This window comes from Gambusia affinis, linkage group LG11 (genome assembly GCF_019740435.1).
Source record: "Gambusia affinis linkage group LG11, SWU_Gaff_1.0, whole genome shotgun sequence".
Taxonomy (NCBI): Eukaryota; Metazoa; Chordata; class Actinopteri; order Cyprinodontiformes; family Poeciliidae; genus Gambusia; species Gambusia affinis.
The window spans coordinates 21,280,761-21,298,172 of record NC_057878.1 but is presented as its reverse complement, the minus strand read 5'-3'; the positions used below and the strand labels follow the sequence as shown (position 1 = coordinate 21,298,172).

The 17,412-nt window shown below is 36.4% G+C and overlaps 2 protein-coding genes across 6 annotated transcripts in view; one reads left to right on the top strand and one right to left on the bottom strand.

The window, feature by feature from the left end:
• Positions 1–10,981, bottom strand: part of LOC122839941 (protein FAM126B-like) — a 49,825-nt gene extending 38,844 nt beyond the window's left edge. The window contains exons 1-3 of one of the 4 annotated variants that reach the window (XM_044131982.1): positions 10,895–10,981; positions 8,775–8,983; positions 8,449–8,645 (exon numbers count right to left, since the gene is read on the bottom strand). The gene's annotated coding sequence lies outside the window, so the exon portion shown is untranslated. Of the gene's footprint in view, positions 1–8,448; positions 8,646–8,774; positions 8,984–10,453; positions 10,558–10,894 lie in introns of those variants that run through there. The other 3 variants (XM_044131981.1, XM_044131984.1, XM_044131983.1) reach the window with 3 other exon arrangements.
• LOC122839942 (CASP8 and FADD-like apoptosis regulator) lies at positions 10,511–17,412 on the top strand. Of its 2 annotated transcripts, XM_044131988.1 has the most exons (9): positions 10,511–10,671; positions 10,778–11,106; positions 11,179–11,284; positions 11,411–11,546; positions 13,133–13,182; positions 13,557–13,635; positions 14,762–15,233; positions 15,316–15,346; positions 16,864–17,412. In XM_044131988.1, exons 2-9 carry the CDS (start codon positions 10,811–10,813, stop codon positions 16,915–16,917), a joined length of 1,224 nt encoding a protein of 407 aa, XP_043987923.1. In that variant the 5' UTR covers positions 10,511–10,671; positions 10,778–10,810; the 3' UTR covers positions 16,918–17,412. The 2 variants fall into 2 exon arrangements, with proteins under 2 accessions (XP_043987923.1, XP_043987922.1); XM_044131987.1 differs by having other exon boundaries at positions 10,518–10,671; positions 15,316–17,412.

Sequence of the window (17,412 nt, the reverse complement as noted above, 5' to 3'; positions counted from 1 at the left end):
TGTCCTGCAGCTCCACAGAGGCCTGGTACTAAGCCATTCCCTCTCAGGGAGGGCCCACACTGAAATAATTTGAATCTGGATATTGTGTTTAACGATGCATTTTGCAGCTAATACATACAATATTTGTATTCAGAGGCTGAACATTAACCACCAAAATACTGAAAGGTAAATGTGGATATTTTATGTTTTTAAATATAATCTGCCAAACTCCCGATTAAACAAATTAACTGAGTCTTTAAATTCAGGGATTTATTTATGATAGAGTTGATAGAAATCGTAATACCAGCCACATGACCGCTAATCCCGCAGTGTTTAGCCCTGCTGCTGACTAAGCGTGCATGACGTCTCATACTTCAGAAAAAAAGGGGGTTGGGGGGAATGTGGAAAGAACAGCTACATAAGCTGCTCAGCAAGTCTAACAATGGGCCACCTTGAGGTTTTGTGGCATGCAGAGACATTTAACACAGGCCAGGGGTCCAACAAGAGAGGGGTAGCTGGAACACCAAGGATGCTGTGAGGTCTCCAATCTCCTCAGAGGACATTAAGCTCCTTTTACTAAATATATGCATTAGAAAAATTAAACTAACTAAGGTTATATGGAAAAGAACAACAGAGTGGGCTACAGTTGGCTCCAGTCATAGTGCTGGAATGAGGCAAAGAAATTACATTAGCAGGACAATGACAGAGTTCTGTAAGTAACCTTAGCCAAGAAAATGTCCATTAACCACTGAGGTTTGGCCAGTTTATTCCTAATGAAATACCCAATTACTGCAAGCACTGAGCCGCCAGACATCTAAAAATTATGGAATAAAATAAACTACTTTTAAAGTCCCGGGTTTTTCTTGTATATTTGACAGACTAGGTTGCAAACTCTTCTATGCATCGCTCCACTAAACAACTCCACTTTCCTTCCCCTTTTTTGCCATCATATCACAAAAAAAATAGCTGGCAATAACTCAAAGGCTCTCTGGAATCAACCCGGCTTTGGCATCAGCTCAACTTCAGAAGGAGAGCGAGTCGTGACTGGCAAACGGAGCAGGAAAGAAGACCAAAAGGAAGCAAAGACTCTGAGGATGAATGTTCCTATAGGCGCCTTACTGGACTTAGCATTCTATCCTAAAGATACATACAGAACCTATGTTCTCCTCCACATACACACGATGTCAGATATGGGGAGGAGACGGTGGCATGATCTTCCAGTTTTATCACTTAACCTGCATTAAAGTCACCAGTAAAGTGTTCAGTTTTCCCTTCACACAAGAACCACAAATTGAGAAATGTTTTGGTGAAAGTACCACCTGCAAATTTTCAATGGGAAGTAGAATTAGAACTAAATCAAACAGTTTTTTTTCTATAAGCAGAAAAATTGTTTATCAAACTTGGTCAAGACGAAAGAGAGTTTTTCTATGACTTAGGAGTGAATCATTTGCTCATTTTACACAATGAGCACTTTTGTTCTGTTTTATCTGTTAGCAAAACATTCAAACATGCCAAAACAATTACATAAAGGGTTAGAAAGGGGTGGGGAAGGATAAGAGAAATATGCAGGTAACAGCAACAAAGGTTATGAGGAGAAGATATTATGGATATTATGGAAATAATTATGACAAAGAGATCCAACTAAAGGTAGACAAACATTCTCAGAAGTATAGTATGACAGATAAAAATAATTTAAGAAATATTTTTTTTAAATTAAATGCACACACACAATACAAGATATAAATTTAACTCAAACATATTTAGAATTTCATTAAATCCATTGGGGACTAATACTATGAAATGTCAAAATGGAGCATATGGCTAAATCAAACAGATTAAGATTATGTTTCAAGACCCAATAAAATTTACCTTCTAGACATCAAGGCCTAGATAATTATTCATTTTATTCAGGCCTAATAGTATCTCACACAACCCGCTTATTCATTTTGGTTGTCTCAAATAATTCATCCAACAGCATGGAACAAATCTGTGAATAATTATGATCCCGGAATAACTTTCAAATCCAAATGTTGGCTTATAAATATCCTAATAGTCAATGAGGAGATAGAGCTTTTTCTATTGTGCCTCCCGAATTTTGGGATATGTTGCCTTTAAATATTAGACAACTTTCCATAATGTTTTTGTTTTTTCATACAAAGCTATGAAGTATCTGAACAAGTGTACATCAAGAACACTGCTTCCTCTCTCTTAATAAAAGTGTTAATTCAGACATCCTACACACTCTCAAGGTATCACCTCAGGACAAGAAACATCACAACACTTTGCTAAAAAACTTGTTTAAATATTAAACATTTGTGAGAGCAAGCGTTTCATATGTAGCTTAAATGATTGAGCAGAAACTGTCGGTGTGTGTGAGGGAGGACATGAATAGTGGAAAATGCCTCTCCCAACAATTTACGCTGTTGTCTCTCAGCTGATTCCATGACGCCACTTTGCTTTTAGCGTGCACTCATCGATGAACTGCTGAGATTCCTCTGCTTGGTCTGAGTTTATCACCAAAGGGGAATAGCGACTGGTTTCAGAAGAAATACTTTCCTTACTGCAGGTATCTGATTTGTGTATAAGAGAAGACAAAAAACAACAAGTAAGAGCATAAATGTTTGAGCTCCATATATGTTCACGTTGGTCAATTTGAAAAATGTCCAATCAAAGGAAAAAAAAAATATTAAAAGCAGTCACAAGAAATGCTTGGTAAAGGAATTATTTAGATTAATTCTTTAGCCATCAGCATGTTCACAAAGTGTTGAAACAAAGATCAAAAAAGATCTTTATATTTTACATTTATTATCAATAATTTATCAAAGGGCTTAGCAAGTGACGGAAATACCTGTTGAGAGTTATCTATTCACTGAGGACAGACAGAGAAGTGGATTAAAGTTTAACAACTTGATCCAACAACACAGGACTGCATGAATAATGGAGAGATGCAAATGCAGCGCTGACCAAAAGGAACCAAGGCAGGTGGAAAGCCTGTAGCACAATCAAACACTTGTTCTTCACACCAGAACAATAACAACGATATTACATTGATACCAAAGGAACATGGAATGTGACCCAGGGATCCAGATTGTTACCCTGCTTCTTCCTAACCCTTAATGCCATTTTATATCCGCAAGGAAAAAGATTTTGCATCCACATACTTAAACTTTGTATATTTGTTTATTTAAGGATTCCCACTTGTCTCTACCGTACTAATCTGTCTTCCTATAGAAATTTAATTGTATTGGCAAGAAGGTAGACGTTCCCCTTGACCAAAAACCTTCTGACCACTACATTTTAAAGCCAAACTAAAAGTTGCTTAATCAATCATTTTTACTGCATTAAATTCAGAAAACAGTCCCAACACTCATAAACATTTCTTCCTAAGCCACTGTATCTTATGAAAAATATTCTAAACATGCTTTTATAGTTCTTTCACTACAAAAAAAAAAGTGTATTCGCAAACCTTCTTCCATTTCTATGTGGGGGTCAACAATCCTGGACGTTTCTGTCTGTTGATAAAACTTGGATATTATGTTACATTTTTCTGCAAAAGTGGAAGAAATCTGAGATTCTGGGGATGAACTTTCATTTGGACTCCAGGATGTTTAAGGCATGACTGACTAGACAGGTGGATTCTTGTAGAGTGAACTTTCTTCACACATGTTGAAATTTTGAAAAAAAAAAATTTTTTTAGTGTATTGTGTTCAATCTAAGGTTAGCCTAAGTGTTAAAAAAAACATTAAAAGCAGCCCTGAGTGGTCATCTCCATCATATAGCTGTAAAAGTAAAATTGAACATTGTGTGAGTACTTGACTTTAGTTTGTCTAGCACACCAAAGACAAACTAAAGAACCTGAAAGTTAAACAGTAACTTATAGTGGACGTCCTTGCTGCAGGAGACAACACACATCTTGCTGTTTTTCCTCCTGTGAACTGCTGTTTGGCTCACAAAGCAGCATGTATATCTGAGACAGCCAACACACACTTCATATCTGGCAGTGCAATGAGTCAACAGTGGCATTGCTTTCCCTGCATGCCAACTACACATCCACTTGACTGCATGCAACAAAAATTAAAATGGCCTTTAATGACTTGTGAGGAAATCTAGAAACCAACTTGGATGCTTAAACGGACTTCACTGAAGAAATAAAACAAATGTATCTCCAAGCTGAAAGAGAACTGTGAGGTTTCTCACATGTTCAGCCTCATGGTGTGCAACAACATGGTAATTCGTCTTTTTTCCACTCGAAGAAGAGGAAAGGGAGGATGGGGGTTCATGTCTGCCTGTGTGACTCTGTGGGAGGGAGCACTATACAGTGGAAAATAGTCCCCACTGCTAATCCATGCCAGGCTAATTACAGCTTTGATCCTCTGTGTGTGTGCATCACCAGTGGTGGGAGGGAGCTAACAAACTGTGAGGGTTCAATACAGCAACAGAGATGCTTTAGCTTAGACACACTTCGATATGCTCGCAATTGGTCCAGATAGACTACCTGCAAATAAACCTAACTATTATTCTTTACATCAAATACATGATAAAACTTTTGCTAACAGAAAGTTCACTGGAGTCACTTAAACAGTGCATGGTTCTGTTGCTGCAGCTTCCAGTTGTATATTAACCCTCCTGTTATGTTCGTTTCTGAGGTACAGCAATAATGTTCGCGGGTCAATTTGACCCGGGGAGTGTTTAGTCATGCTATAGTGTCAGAAACCAAAAAAATCCTCCAAATCTTTTTTGTGTCTGATTATTAACTCCTATACTAACCATTCCAATCAATATTTGTGCAATTATGTTTTTTTATTCCTCACAAATAAAGGATCAATGATGACAATTTACTCATTCGGACATAAAAAATGTGATTTACATTTTTTTTATGCCCACTGAAAAACCTAAACACAAAATAACACTAATTATCTTTGAAAGTGATTTTTTGTAAATTTTTTTGCATTACATTTTTAATTTTTTTTCTAAGGGTGATCTTTATAATTGAACTTGAGACACATTTACTGTTCTTAGTTGGAGATGAAGACCACTGAATTTCACCATTTTTTGACATGAATGTCTTGCTTCGAGAAACATGAACATCATTTTCATCAATTGCTTCATAATCAGAATCATCAGACTCAGAATTGACCTCAATACTGTCTTCAGCTTCAGAAACCTCCTCTTCTATTTCACTGTCATGATCAACAAGAAGTTCCAGAGCTTCCAGGGCTGTCATCTTTTTTTTCCTGCTGCTCATTTCCTGACCTCTGACAGTGACGATATCACATGTACCTTTAGTGTGTAATGTGTTTAGGACTCCCTTGCAGAGAGTATTTATGCCCTCCCACCCCTCCCCTTCTAGTGAGTGTCACTCAGTGTGGGTGGAGTTTTTCCACGGAACAGAAAAGAGAAAAGGTTCCGTCAAAAGTTTTATAAACACCTGCTTTCTCAGTTTCCTTGTGAAGTAAAGAGAATAGTGAGAATGTAGGCTTGTGTGCGTGGGCGTGTGTGTGCGTGTGCGTGTGTGTGTGTGTGTGTGTGTGGTGAAATATGTCTCATAAGTGCAAGGAAACAAACAGAATTGGACATTTTTTAAAACTTTTTACCCTTCAACTTGTATGCCGGGTCAAATTGACCCGAACAGTATCTATGTAACAAATAGACACAGAGGGGGCTGCAAGTGTGTAAAATGAACAATTTTTTTTTTATACATAGAGTGCACCTATTAAGACAAATAGAAAAAGTTTCATGCAGAAAAAATACTTCTAACTATTTTTTTTTTTTTTTTACTTTGAAACGGGTCAAATTGACCCGCAACATAACAGGAGGGTTAAAGTCCTTGCCCTCATTTAAAATGTTGGGTTGAACAGATTACAGCACTGAGCAGCACATGAAATTCAACTCCTGCAGACGGGGACACAGATTAAGTGGGTAAATGGAGTTTCTGTCTAAAATAGACCACAGCTCTGATGATAGCCCAGTCCCAAAACACATGGTAGCAGAAATGCAGCAAGGGAGGAAGAGGAGGAGGAAGAAGAAGGAGGCTGACGATGAGCAGCAGATGGCATGGAATTATCTAGATCTTCAGCTCTGCATCTTTTGCCTATTACATCATTATTGTAATGGCAGCTTATCAATTTAGAGCGTCATCATTTTAACTCATGTTTAATTAATTCACTGGTTCAGAAACTAAAAAAAGAATAAATAATTAAATGTCTAAGGACAACATTGCACTATGAGACAACAATTTGACTAAAGTAAAACTAACCACCATTAGGAATAATGCATTTCTGTTGACAGGAGAGTTGCTTGACTGCCCCTTTCCATCCTAAACAGCCGGTGTCTGCCAGGTTGGGCAAACAGAGCCACTGTGCTTTAAAACAGCTGCCAATTTAATGCCCAAAGGGCCCCCATGGTGTTGCTGGGACATCTTTATTTACAGAGGAACCTCAGTGTCCAACAAGAGATTTCTTAGTTACACTATACATTAGCAAGGCACCAGAACAAAGACAGCATTTTGCAAAAATATTCACACCCTTTGGTTGTTGTTCATACAACTTTCACTACTTGCAAATTCAGCTTCAGGTCTTCTGGGTGACATTTGGATGGACATTTTCTCTCACTTTTCTTCACAAAATATCTCAGGCTCGGTCAGATGAAATGGAGAGCAGCTATGAGTATCAATTTTAAAATCTTGCATCAAATTCCTCATCAGATTTAAGTCAGGACTATGAATGCATTTTGACACATGAATATGCCTTCATTTAAAACCAATTCCATATAGTTCTGAGTGTGTGTTTAGAGTCCCTCCGGCTGGTCTATAAAATAAAATTCTTTCAATATATTTTGGGTGAATATGATTACTTCTGTGCCTTTAGGATTAACTGGGCTTGACCTATAGAGTGTTTTGGAGGGTTGACTTAACAACACAGAGTGTTAGTAACGTTTCTAAAAGCCAATGCTTTCCCTAGTACTTCATCTTCTGTTCAACAAAATAACAATACAGAAGCTTCTGAACCTGATTATAATTTACTGATGAAATAGTAAGTGATACTACTGTTCCTTAGGAGTTTTTAATAGATTTCCAGCTCATTTGTTCCCTGATAGGGAAATTGTTACTTTGTGCCAGTTAACTGTTGCCATGAAGTAACACTAAATCCAAAAATACCAGTCAGAATTCAATATTTTCAAATCAATATTTTTTTAGTTCATGAACTTAGGATGTTTTTCTACATTTAAAAATTGGTAAAGTTATACAGGAACAAAATGTGGAAAAAAGTACATGATGGGTTATAGGTGAACAAACAGACTAAATAGATAGAAAGCGAGATAGATACTCTATCTGACCCAGGATGGATGATACACAAATCTATGGTAGAACAAATGAATGTCAGGAAGAACAGCTGAATGAATGATGGACGGATGAATGCATAGATGAAAAAAATTAAAAGACAAGCAGACTAACAGGCGCATGAACAAAGAGATGGATGGACTTTAAGGCCATGAGACAGATATTTGGATGAGTAGGTGAATAACCAGATCGATTGATGGACAGTCAGATGAATGGACAAACAGACAAACTGATCATTGGACATCCAGATGGATAGATAACAACATAGATAAACAAATAAGCTGATGGATAAATAATTTAAAAGGTTCATGGATGGTCAGATTGCTGTATGTAGCAATGAATAAATGGCAAACACATATATAGTTCAGTAAAGCAGGCGGATGGATGGATAGCAATATATTTTTTATAGAGAATATATAGAAACATGTTTCAACACTATTTTCTTTTACAGACCTACACATCCCTGGAAAAACAATTAGACTCTGCACTTTTCCCAGACTGTCGTACATAAATCCTGGTTCCTCGGGATGAATGTTTCTGCCGCAAATTACAGAGTGCCATCTATAATAAAACAGTAAAGCATGGATCATGCTTCATTGTTTTAGCAGACCACTACACTGTTACAAAATGAGGAGGGGTACTAACCTTAAGTTACCATGGTCACAATGTTATGACTGCTCATTGTTCATTAAGGCACTGCTTCACTTAGCAATAACTTTGTTAATGCAGCCAACATAATAGCACACCTACTGCAGCCATATCAGATATGAATGTTACATAAAACCGGTGAAATAAGAGAAAATTCAAGCTTCCGTACCTATTTTTCAAAATAAGACAGCTAGCTCTGCCGTCAGAGGAGTTCATCCTTCCCAAAAAACCGACACAAGACATATATACACTCTAAACATTCAAGATTAAATGTGTAGTGGTCAGAAATAAAACTATCAACACACTGTGGTGTTTAACCTAAAACAATGAAGCCAACTAACCAGTTATACTGGCGATTCAGAGGTACGCAGCTCCGTTAGCCAGTTAGTTTATTGCTAGCTAAGGATTTATTTAAAACAAAAAGTGCCACGACAACCTGAGCCTGAACACAAGAGTTAGCTGCCTTAGCTTGTCTCGCATACCGTTAGCATGCCTCTTCTTGTCAGCAGCTGGTGGACATCCCCGCTTTTCATCAGTCGTGACCAGGCCGAGGCTCGGTTAACTGAAGCTGACTGCTGGCAGCCAAGCTCCAACACCGGGAGCATCTGCTGTGTGTGTGTGTGCGGTCCCCAGCTACCCGTCCTGGCACAACCTGACGCTGAGGAAGTCTCCTGGTTGGCTGCGGGTTAACATCCACAAGAGTGCTGATGATGTTCCAAGTCACCAGCAGCCCTCCTGACTGACTGACTACCTGACTACCTATATCTGTTGTCTATACCTCCAGCTCGAGTGTAAAATTAATACTTACTTGGACTGCAGAATGGCAAACGAGCCGGAACACATTGACTGTATAACAGGGAGGCAGAAGATGTGTTTGCCCAGGGCGGTCACTCAGGTCGGGTACTTTTCCTTCCAATGATCCCTGTGTGTCTCCGAGCTTCAAATGATCTCTCCACACTGCAATGGTGCTGAAAGACAGTGCAGCACGATTGGCTGGACCGAGCGGAACTCGGCGATCTGCAGGGGGAGTAGCAGTGATGCATTCACGGACATAGGAAAACTCTAAATCGGGATTTCAAGTCTGAACTGATACAGTACAGTGCACTACAGGAAGAAATGCAATAATGTGCAAAAGAGTTAAATCACCACTTCTTTTCTTAAATGTATTCATTGTTATATATTTAACATTTTTACACCAATTATTATGAGAAGCTTAGGATACCCAAGAGATTTCACTCAAATTGTATAGCTAATGTTACAGAATGGTTAGTCAGTTTTTGACTGAAGAGCCAAAACAATATCTACAATAATTTCAGTGTGACAATTGAATTCATTATTCTGACTCAAGATTTTCATATGATTAAATCTCAGACCAGTGGCATTTTTAGATAAAGGTATCAAGGGCAGTAGCCCAGGACAGAATCAGCAGGGAACGCTTGAGTGCCCAAGTAACAAAACAAAGAAAGGCTTTATTATCTCTAAGTTGGACTGTGAATTTGCTTTTTGCATCTATAGTAAATGAGGAGTTGGCACCCCCTGTGTTGAGTAGCCACTGACTACCTGACTACCTATATCTGTTTTTCCTCCAGCTCGAGTGTAAAATTAATACTTACTTGACTGGGCTGGATAGCATTACCCTGAGAGTCCAATGTCAAGTGAGGCATAACCAGGACATTTGAGAAAATTACATAATCACAGATCACAATTCCAGTTAAATTTTGTATCATGAAAGCAATCATGGAGAGGAGGAAATGTTGCACTAACAAAAATCAGCATTCCATAGCTACCTATCCTGTTGCTTGTTGTGTGTGCTTATTGTTAATATGCATCTTTGGGTGGAGCAGGAAGGAGTTCTGCATCAGAGAAGGCTGTGGGAATGCTACAGTAGACAGCTCAAGATAAAGTGCTCTTATGTGTAATTTGTATTTTATGAACCTGTGGTCTGAGTTTTAAACATTAGAGGTTTTATGACAAATGGGAATGACTTGATCCTAGAGACTGTGATACAAGCTGACATATAGGAACAACATGTCTAAGGTTATCTTTATCCTCCAATAATGAATATTTTTCACTTACTATTGTTGAAGAAAATAATTATTTTTAGTGCTTAATACAGCTAATCTTACACCTAGGGTAAGATTAGCTGTATTAAGCACTAAAAATAATTATTTTCTTCAACACTATACTTAAATATTATCGAGCTTGGCTTTATGGCATCGTGTAATTTAACTTCCAAATTTAAAAACTGTTGATAAAGTATAAAGACAACAAATTAACATAACTTTTATCCCTTGTTTGGGGCGTGGTTCTTAGTACAGAACTCTTGTCAGAACACCGCCACTGTGTCAGGCAAGTAATCTACTTTTAACTGTACATATTAAAAATTACCATGTGACAAATTAAAACAATTATGAATCTTGAAGTTTTGCTTCTGCTTTACAAAGAAATCGGAAGTTTGCATTGTCGGTCTCGACCATGGGTTTGTACCGGAAGTCAGCTGTTCCTTCACTTTCGCTTTACAGGATAAGAATCCCCCTCGTCGGTCATGAAAGTGGAGGTTCCTTTTAAAAGATTTGCAATCTTAACTTTCCCGAAACGGTTTTTCTGTGATTATACGCCACGTAGTCTTCTTCCGCTTCTGGGTATTTCCCCAACAGCGTTATCACTTGCAGTTTCCATTCAAACCACCTTACTGAAGCTGTGAGGTAAGTCGCGTCGTTTAAATACTTTAAAGACAACAACAAAAACAACCGCGAAACTCAGTTCGACGTTAACTATTGCCATGTTGGGTTAATGCTTTTCTTTTCTTAGTCGTCGTGAAGTTACTTCTATCAACAAAACAACATGTCTCCGTTTGAAGAATATGACCTTAGGATCAACGCTATCGCGGAGGATCTGACAACTGGGGACCGTAAAAAGGCAATTTACCTTTGTGGGAGCTTGGTTACCGACAGCAGCGTGGCTTGCGTCAGGGAGACTTTAAGAGTCAAAGGAAACTTTCACGCAGACCCTGCCCTGTTTATAATGTCCATCCTCAGGCAGCTAGGACGGTACGACATTATAAAACGAGTCTATAAAGTGGACAGAAATGAGATAGAAAAGAAGATTCAGACATATAGACAAGTTCTCCCAAGATTCAGGTAATATACTTTGTTTACATTCAGTTTCAGTAGTTGATGTTTCATTCACTAATGCAGTTTGTCTTTTTGCAGAGTACTGATGGTTACTATAAGTGACAATCTCCAAATGGAGGATGTGGAGCAAATAAAATTTTTATTAGGCAGGACTTTATCCCATGAAAAAACAGAAAATATCAAGGTAAACATGTATATATATACCTTTACTTTCAGGCTGAGTGTGTAGGGGCTTTTGTGACTATGTGCTTTGACAATGGGAAGGTTTCACTTTGACTGAATGAAAAATCTTACAGATGATCTGTTACAGACCTTCTTGGAAGTGATGATTGAACTGGAGAAGCTGGATTCAGTGTCACCCGAAAGAGTAGAGCTCGTAGAGGAGTGTTTACAAAATATTGGCCGGCTTGATCTGGCCAAAACAGTGGCTGCTTACAAGATGTCAGGTAAGAATATTAATTGAAGAAGTTGGTATTTAAATGCTTCAAATGATTCACGAGGTGCTTAAAAAAGGAAAGTGAAAACGAAAAATTTTTGGGGGATTCTCAGGTGACTGAAATGGTTCATTAGGCATGCAATGAAGCTGAAGATTTTTGCACTGCTTTTGATAGAATGGTGCAGTACAGTGTATTGTGTATATTGAGGCACACTTTTAGATTTATCAAGAAGCGCATGCTGACCCCTGTCTAGCACTAAAAAAAGTAATAGAGGCCACATGACCATTACATTTAGACCATATGGGCCATGATGCAATAAGGTGACCTGGTCTGTTTAACCTTTACCATTATGTGTGTGTGTGTGTGTGTGTTTTACTTATCTGGAGAACATGTGACACCAGGATGCACTTTTACAAAAATGCAAGCCCAACAGCTGCAGGGCATTGTTTGGGAAACCACAGGTCCTGCATTCCTGGTGGATGTTACTTGCAAATGTATCACATCCCACTGCATTGTTTAAAACTAGATTCACCCTGTCATGGAAATGGTTTTACTTGGCGACTCTTTCAGCAGGACAATGTGTCCAGCTAACAAAGGAGAAATGGTTCAGGATTGGTTAAGAGTAGCACAGTGACAAGTATGATCCATGTAGGCCCCAAGTCACAACTTAAAGAACTTAAAGAATCTGGTGTTAACATCACAGTACAAAAACACTAAAACACTACAAATATGTCTATGCTTCATCTATGTTGGTTAGCTGATACAGTTTCTCATTGGCATTAAATAAGATTTGTGTAAAAATCTGACTGGTGCCTAACACTGTTGAGCAGGATGTCATACAATAATCCTGAAGGCAAGAGGATAACCAAACTCAAGCAGAGAACAAACAATATTCTGACTATGTAACAGAACAATCTGTTGAGTGAGTTAGTCACAGACTTGTAAATTGAACCTAACAGATCTAATTATAGGCAATTTTCTTAGCTGAAGATTTAAATATGCAACAATTTATTGTTCTGTTGGCAGGCCCTGTGTTGTATTATGTTTATAAACATAATTTCCAAATGTTTCTTGCCAAGGCCTATGTGCTGTTCACAGTTTCTATTCAAATCCATAGCTCTAGCTAAAACCAAAGTTTTTAAAAACGGTTTGAGAATGAAAATGAATTATGCAGGCATGAAAATCCCTAAATCCAGAGACAACATCATTTTGTCTGTCATACAAAATATAATTTAGCAAAATAAGAACATCGGAAGCAATTTTGTTTCAGATGCAATGGTTGCTCATATGTTTTCAAATGTTTGTTCCTGCATAAAATTAAATACTAAATATAGTTTGATGGGCATAAAATCCTATTTTAACATCAATTAAAAAGCTTTTAAACCATAAGATTTAGTGTCTTGTGCAGTGATTGATTGCAAACCATATCAACACTGAACAAACGCTTATCTATAAAGACTATTAAAAATCTAAAGAAAAAATCATAAAAAAAGTCTGAGGATTAAAAATATTTGAACATTATATGGTACTCTTTTTAAGCTTTTAACTAATAGGAATGGACAGTAATTGTCTCTCTTTCTCTGTTCATTTTACAGGTGCAACATCTGAACACTCTTGGCCTCCACAACACAGTGGTCAAGCTGCTGTGAGTAAAATGTTTAGAAAAGTCACAATTTATATACAGTATAAAATGGTATTATATGATGTATTTTACATCACACCTTACACTTATTTACTTTAGATTAAGTATCAATAGGAATCTTTACAACTCATCTTGCCTTTTTATCTGATTAATATTGAATACAATTGAATCTCTTCCAAGTATTATCATCAAATTTATGTTTGTTAGAAAAAAGGTTTTTGGCAATTAAATTTGCATTTTGCATAATTTAAATAAATAATTAAAACTCCCAAGTTGATGTTTTTGCCCACAGTAAATGACCGGCTGCACCTTTATTACTGTGATGGGTTTGTAATGATGTATTAATGACACATGTATGTTTTATTTTTACATTTTAGAGTCAACCAGACCAGTACAACTTCAGGGCCAATCAAAGAGGAGTCTGTGTTATTATTGACTGTATAGGTAATGATGGAGGTGAGATACAAAAATTTATTTAAGAAGAGGTACCAAAACAATAACATAAAACTTTGATTTCCATCCAAAATATTTAGTAAAATGTGGAAGCATCGTAAGTGCAAAGCACCCCGTTGTTGTTTTTATTCCTCTTCTTCATCATCATAACTGAAATGCTGTATATTGCTGTTAGTTTTTCAGAGCTATTTCTCAAAGTGTTTCAAAGCAGGCCCTCACCACACACAGGTCAAGGTTAACATGGTGTGGGAAAACAAAATTATTAAGAAATAATTGCATATAAAAGTTGCACGAGTCTGGCCCTCGAAGACTGCAGTTTGAGACCACAGCTTAAAACAAAAAATAAAGAAAAAATAAAATAAATAAAAAATACGAGAAATTTTAAATTTATGAACTTTTTAAGTTGACCAGATGTATTTAAAACTTCTCAATTTTAATCCATCATATTCTATTTCCATGAATTATAAATATGACATATGATATGGAAATGTCCCTCATGTCCACTGTTGGGTAAGGTGGATGATCAGTGATGCTTTGGGTCTTTCACAACTCTCTTACAATGGCTTTGGAAAACCCAGGAGATTTAAAATATCAAATAATTAAAAATCTAGTGGAAAAAACATAACTGCATGAATACAGAATCTTTGGGCAATGTCACCCACTAGATGTCAACCTTATAGAAAAGCAATGGGTGGAAAAGAAGAGCGGACTCAGGACTGTGAACAAACTGCAAATGATTTAAGATCTCTCTCTCACTGCGCTCCAAACTTTGTGAAATGTTACTGGAAAAGGTTAAATGCTGCTTGATGAACAGTTATCGGTATTGTTTTTAGTACAGACTGTTAACAATAACGGCAGTGATACCAATAATTGTGTGAAAGGTGATTTTGTCATCAACATTTATTTATTTGAAGGAATTGTTTTCTCTGCACTCAATAGTTGAAAAACTTAAATCATGGTTATATTTTTTTGCTAGTTTGAGATTACGCAATCACAATAGGAGTATTATTATGTTACCATAGGCAGCAACATATTTATTCACATCTATATAAAGTGATATACAAAATGATTGTTTACCGTCCGATCACAATGTCTCTTTTATAATTTTACGTTGTCTTTTCTTCCTCAGGAATGTTAGAAAACACGTTTAAGGCTCTCCATTTCAACGTTCTCTACTACAGCATGCTGGGTGCTAATGAAATTTTCGAAACTCTTAAAGAAGTCTCTAAACACAGACAGAGTTGCAACGAGGATGCTTTTGTCTGCTGCATCATTAGCCGCAGCTTAGACGACAATATCCTGGGTACGGACTCGTATGGTAGAGGTCTTTCTGTCAAAAACATCAGAGAGCTCTTCTTAGGTGACTCTTGTCCTATGATGGTTGGCAAGCCAAAACTTTTCTTCATCCAGAGCTACATGGTTCCTGAGTCTGATCATTGGGTGCAAGACTGCTGTGACAGCTTTCCCATCAGAGAAAACCTCCCCACAGAAGCAGACATACTCTGGAGTCACTGCTGGACAGATGAAAGCCAGCTGCTGCAAGAGCAGCATCACTCTGTTTACCTAAAAGCACTGACTGATGCCTTAAGCAAAGCCAAGAGGTGGTAATATTCCCAATAAATGTAATCTATACTCAACATTGTGTTCTACTCATCTAAACTGCCTCTGTCATTCTCTTTACAGGGAAACGAATCTGCTTGATGTTCAAATGAAGGTGAATGGAGCCATTTATGACCATAACCAAAAACATCCTGAAGCAAATTACCATTGTGATGTAAAACACACTCTGAGAAAAAGTATTTATCTAGAATAGAAAAGTGACAGAAACATCATGACTTTTACTAAGCACCTAGAGCTGTGGCTCTGATCTCACTATATCCATTATGAAGAACATGTTTTCTGTGTGTATACTGACTCCTAGTGGTGTAAATGAAAGAAGACACTATAGAGACATAATCGCTTAATTAAATGTTTATTTCAGTAATTTAATTCAAAAAGTTAAAAATCATATATTATAGAGATTCATTGCAAACATAATGATATACTTCCGAAGTTTAAACTTGTTAGTTTTGATATTTGTGGCTTACAGCTAATGAATTCCTAAAATCCAGTGTCTTAGAAAATTATAATAACACTGCATGCCTTCTACAAAAATTAAATTTGGGGTTTTTATGAGCTGTAAGTTATTTTATCAAAATTAGTGACAACAAAATGTTATAATAAACTGTATTCTTGTTTATATGTTATAATATTTAAAAATGTTTTCTCACACAAAACTATATGTATATATATATATAATCAACATAACTTTTTATAGATATTCTTTGTAAATGAAGGACTCCAGGTGTTTTCTCATTCATTTTTTTTATTTAATTAAACTGAAAAATAGTATTTTTTAATCAGCAAGCAAAAAAATGTCATATTAAAATTTAATTTTACATCAACTCTTAGTTGGTGGCTTATGGCAAAAAAAAAATCTCACCTCAAAATATAGAAGTAAAAAATATATTGTAAACTAAGCTCCCTTCATATCCTGTAGGGTTTTAATCATTTCAGGTTTGTGCTTTTCTACTCTTTATGAAATCTCAAGTCTAATTTTTTATTTATTTATTTTTTACATTTTTTACATTAAATGAAAAACTCTAACTAAAATTGCAATTTTTAACTATTAGCTAATTGGGAGGATCTGTAAGACATGAATGAATATTATCAGATATTTAAAACCAACAAACTGCTGTCACTTTTCCTGGTGAAACCACTTTCATTCATTTTATTGTCATTAACTTTCAGTGTGATCTTTGCTGAATATGATATATATGGTAACTCTTCATGTTGATGTACAGTGCAAGGAGAGGGAAGTTGAAGAGAAATTGGATGTAAAGATGTAAATTCAAGGTAGTCCAAACATGCAAAGCATTACATCATAAGACAAATCTCGACAAAAATCATTGGGCAGACAAAATAAACATTAGAACTGTTTTGAAAATATAACTAAGTTACAATTATGTCAGATAAGTAACTGTATTCTGTTACCTTGCTGTTCCTTTTGCTACTTTACATTATTTTCTCTTGTTTTGTTATTAATTAATTTTTATATTTGAAGGACATTTGTCAATTTGTATTTATTTAGTACAAAAGTTGTATTTTTGTTTTTTTAAGTACATTCCTGACATGTAATGTATTTGATGTCTCTAACACATTTGTTTGTACATGTACTGTTTTCATTAACAGGACCTCGTGATAGCAGAAATGCAGGCTTCAAATTATGAAACCCTGTGCAATTAATCCAGGTTTTTTTGTGTCTGGTTTTTTTATTACTCTGATTAATAAATTACAATGTATTTATTTATTATTTACCTTACAAATTCTTAACATTTGATGGTTAGAAATATCCATGTCCATGATATATTCATGGGTATTGTAATCTTTTAAATACTGTCACAAGAACAAAAACACTAACATTGTTTTGGAATGCGTTTCATTCCTTATTTATTTCTGGTTGACAAGCAACAGAAATAATGTTGCTTGTCATTATTGGGAAGAGGAAGTGGTATGGATTACCATCTTTATGTCAACTCTGACAAATGTATCTAGCATATTGGTACTCAGGAAACCCTGACTCAAATCTTCACACTAAACTTAAAGGGTTTTGCTTTACCAAACTTTGAAATTGGGTTGTCTCTTATGACGATTTAACTTGTCTATGACTCGTGTACACTCACAAATCTTCTACCACACTTTTTCATTCCACTCAATTTTTCATAAACATGCTTGAAAACA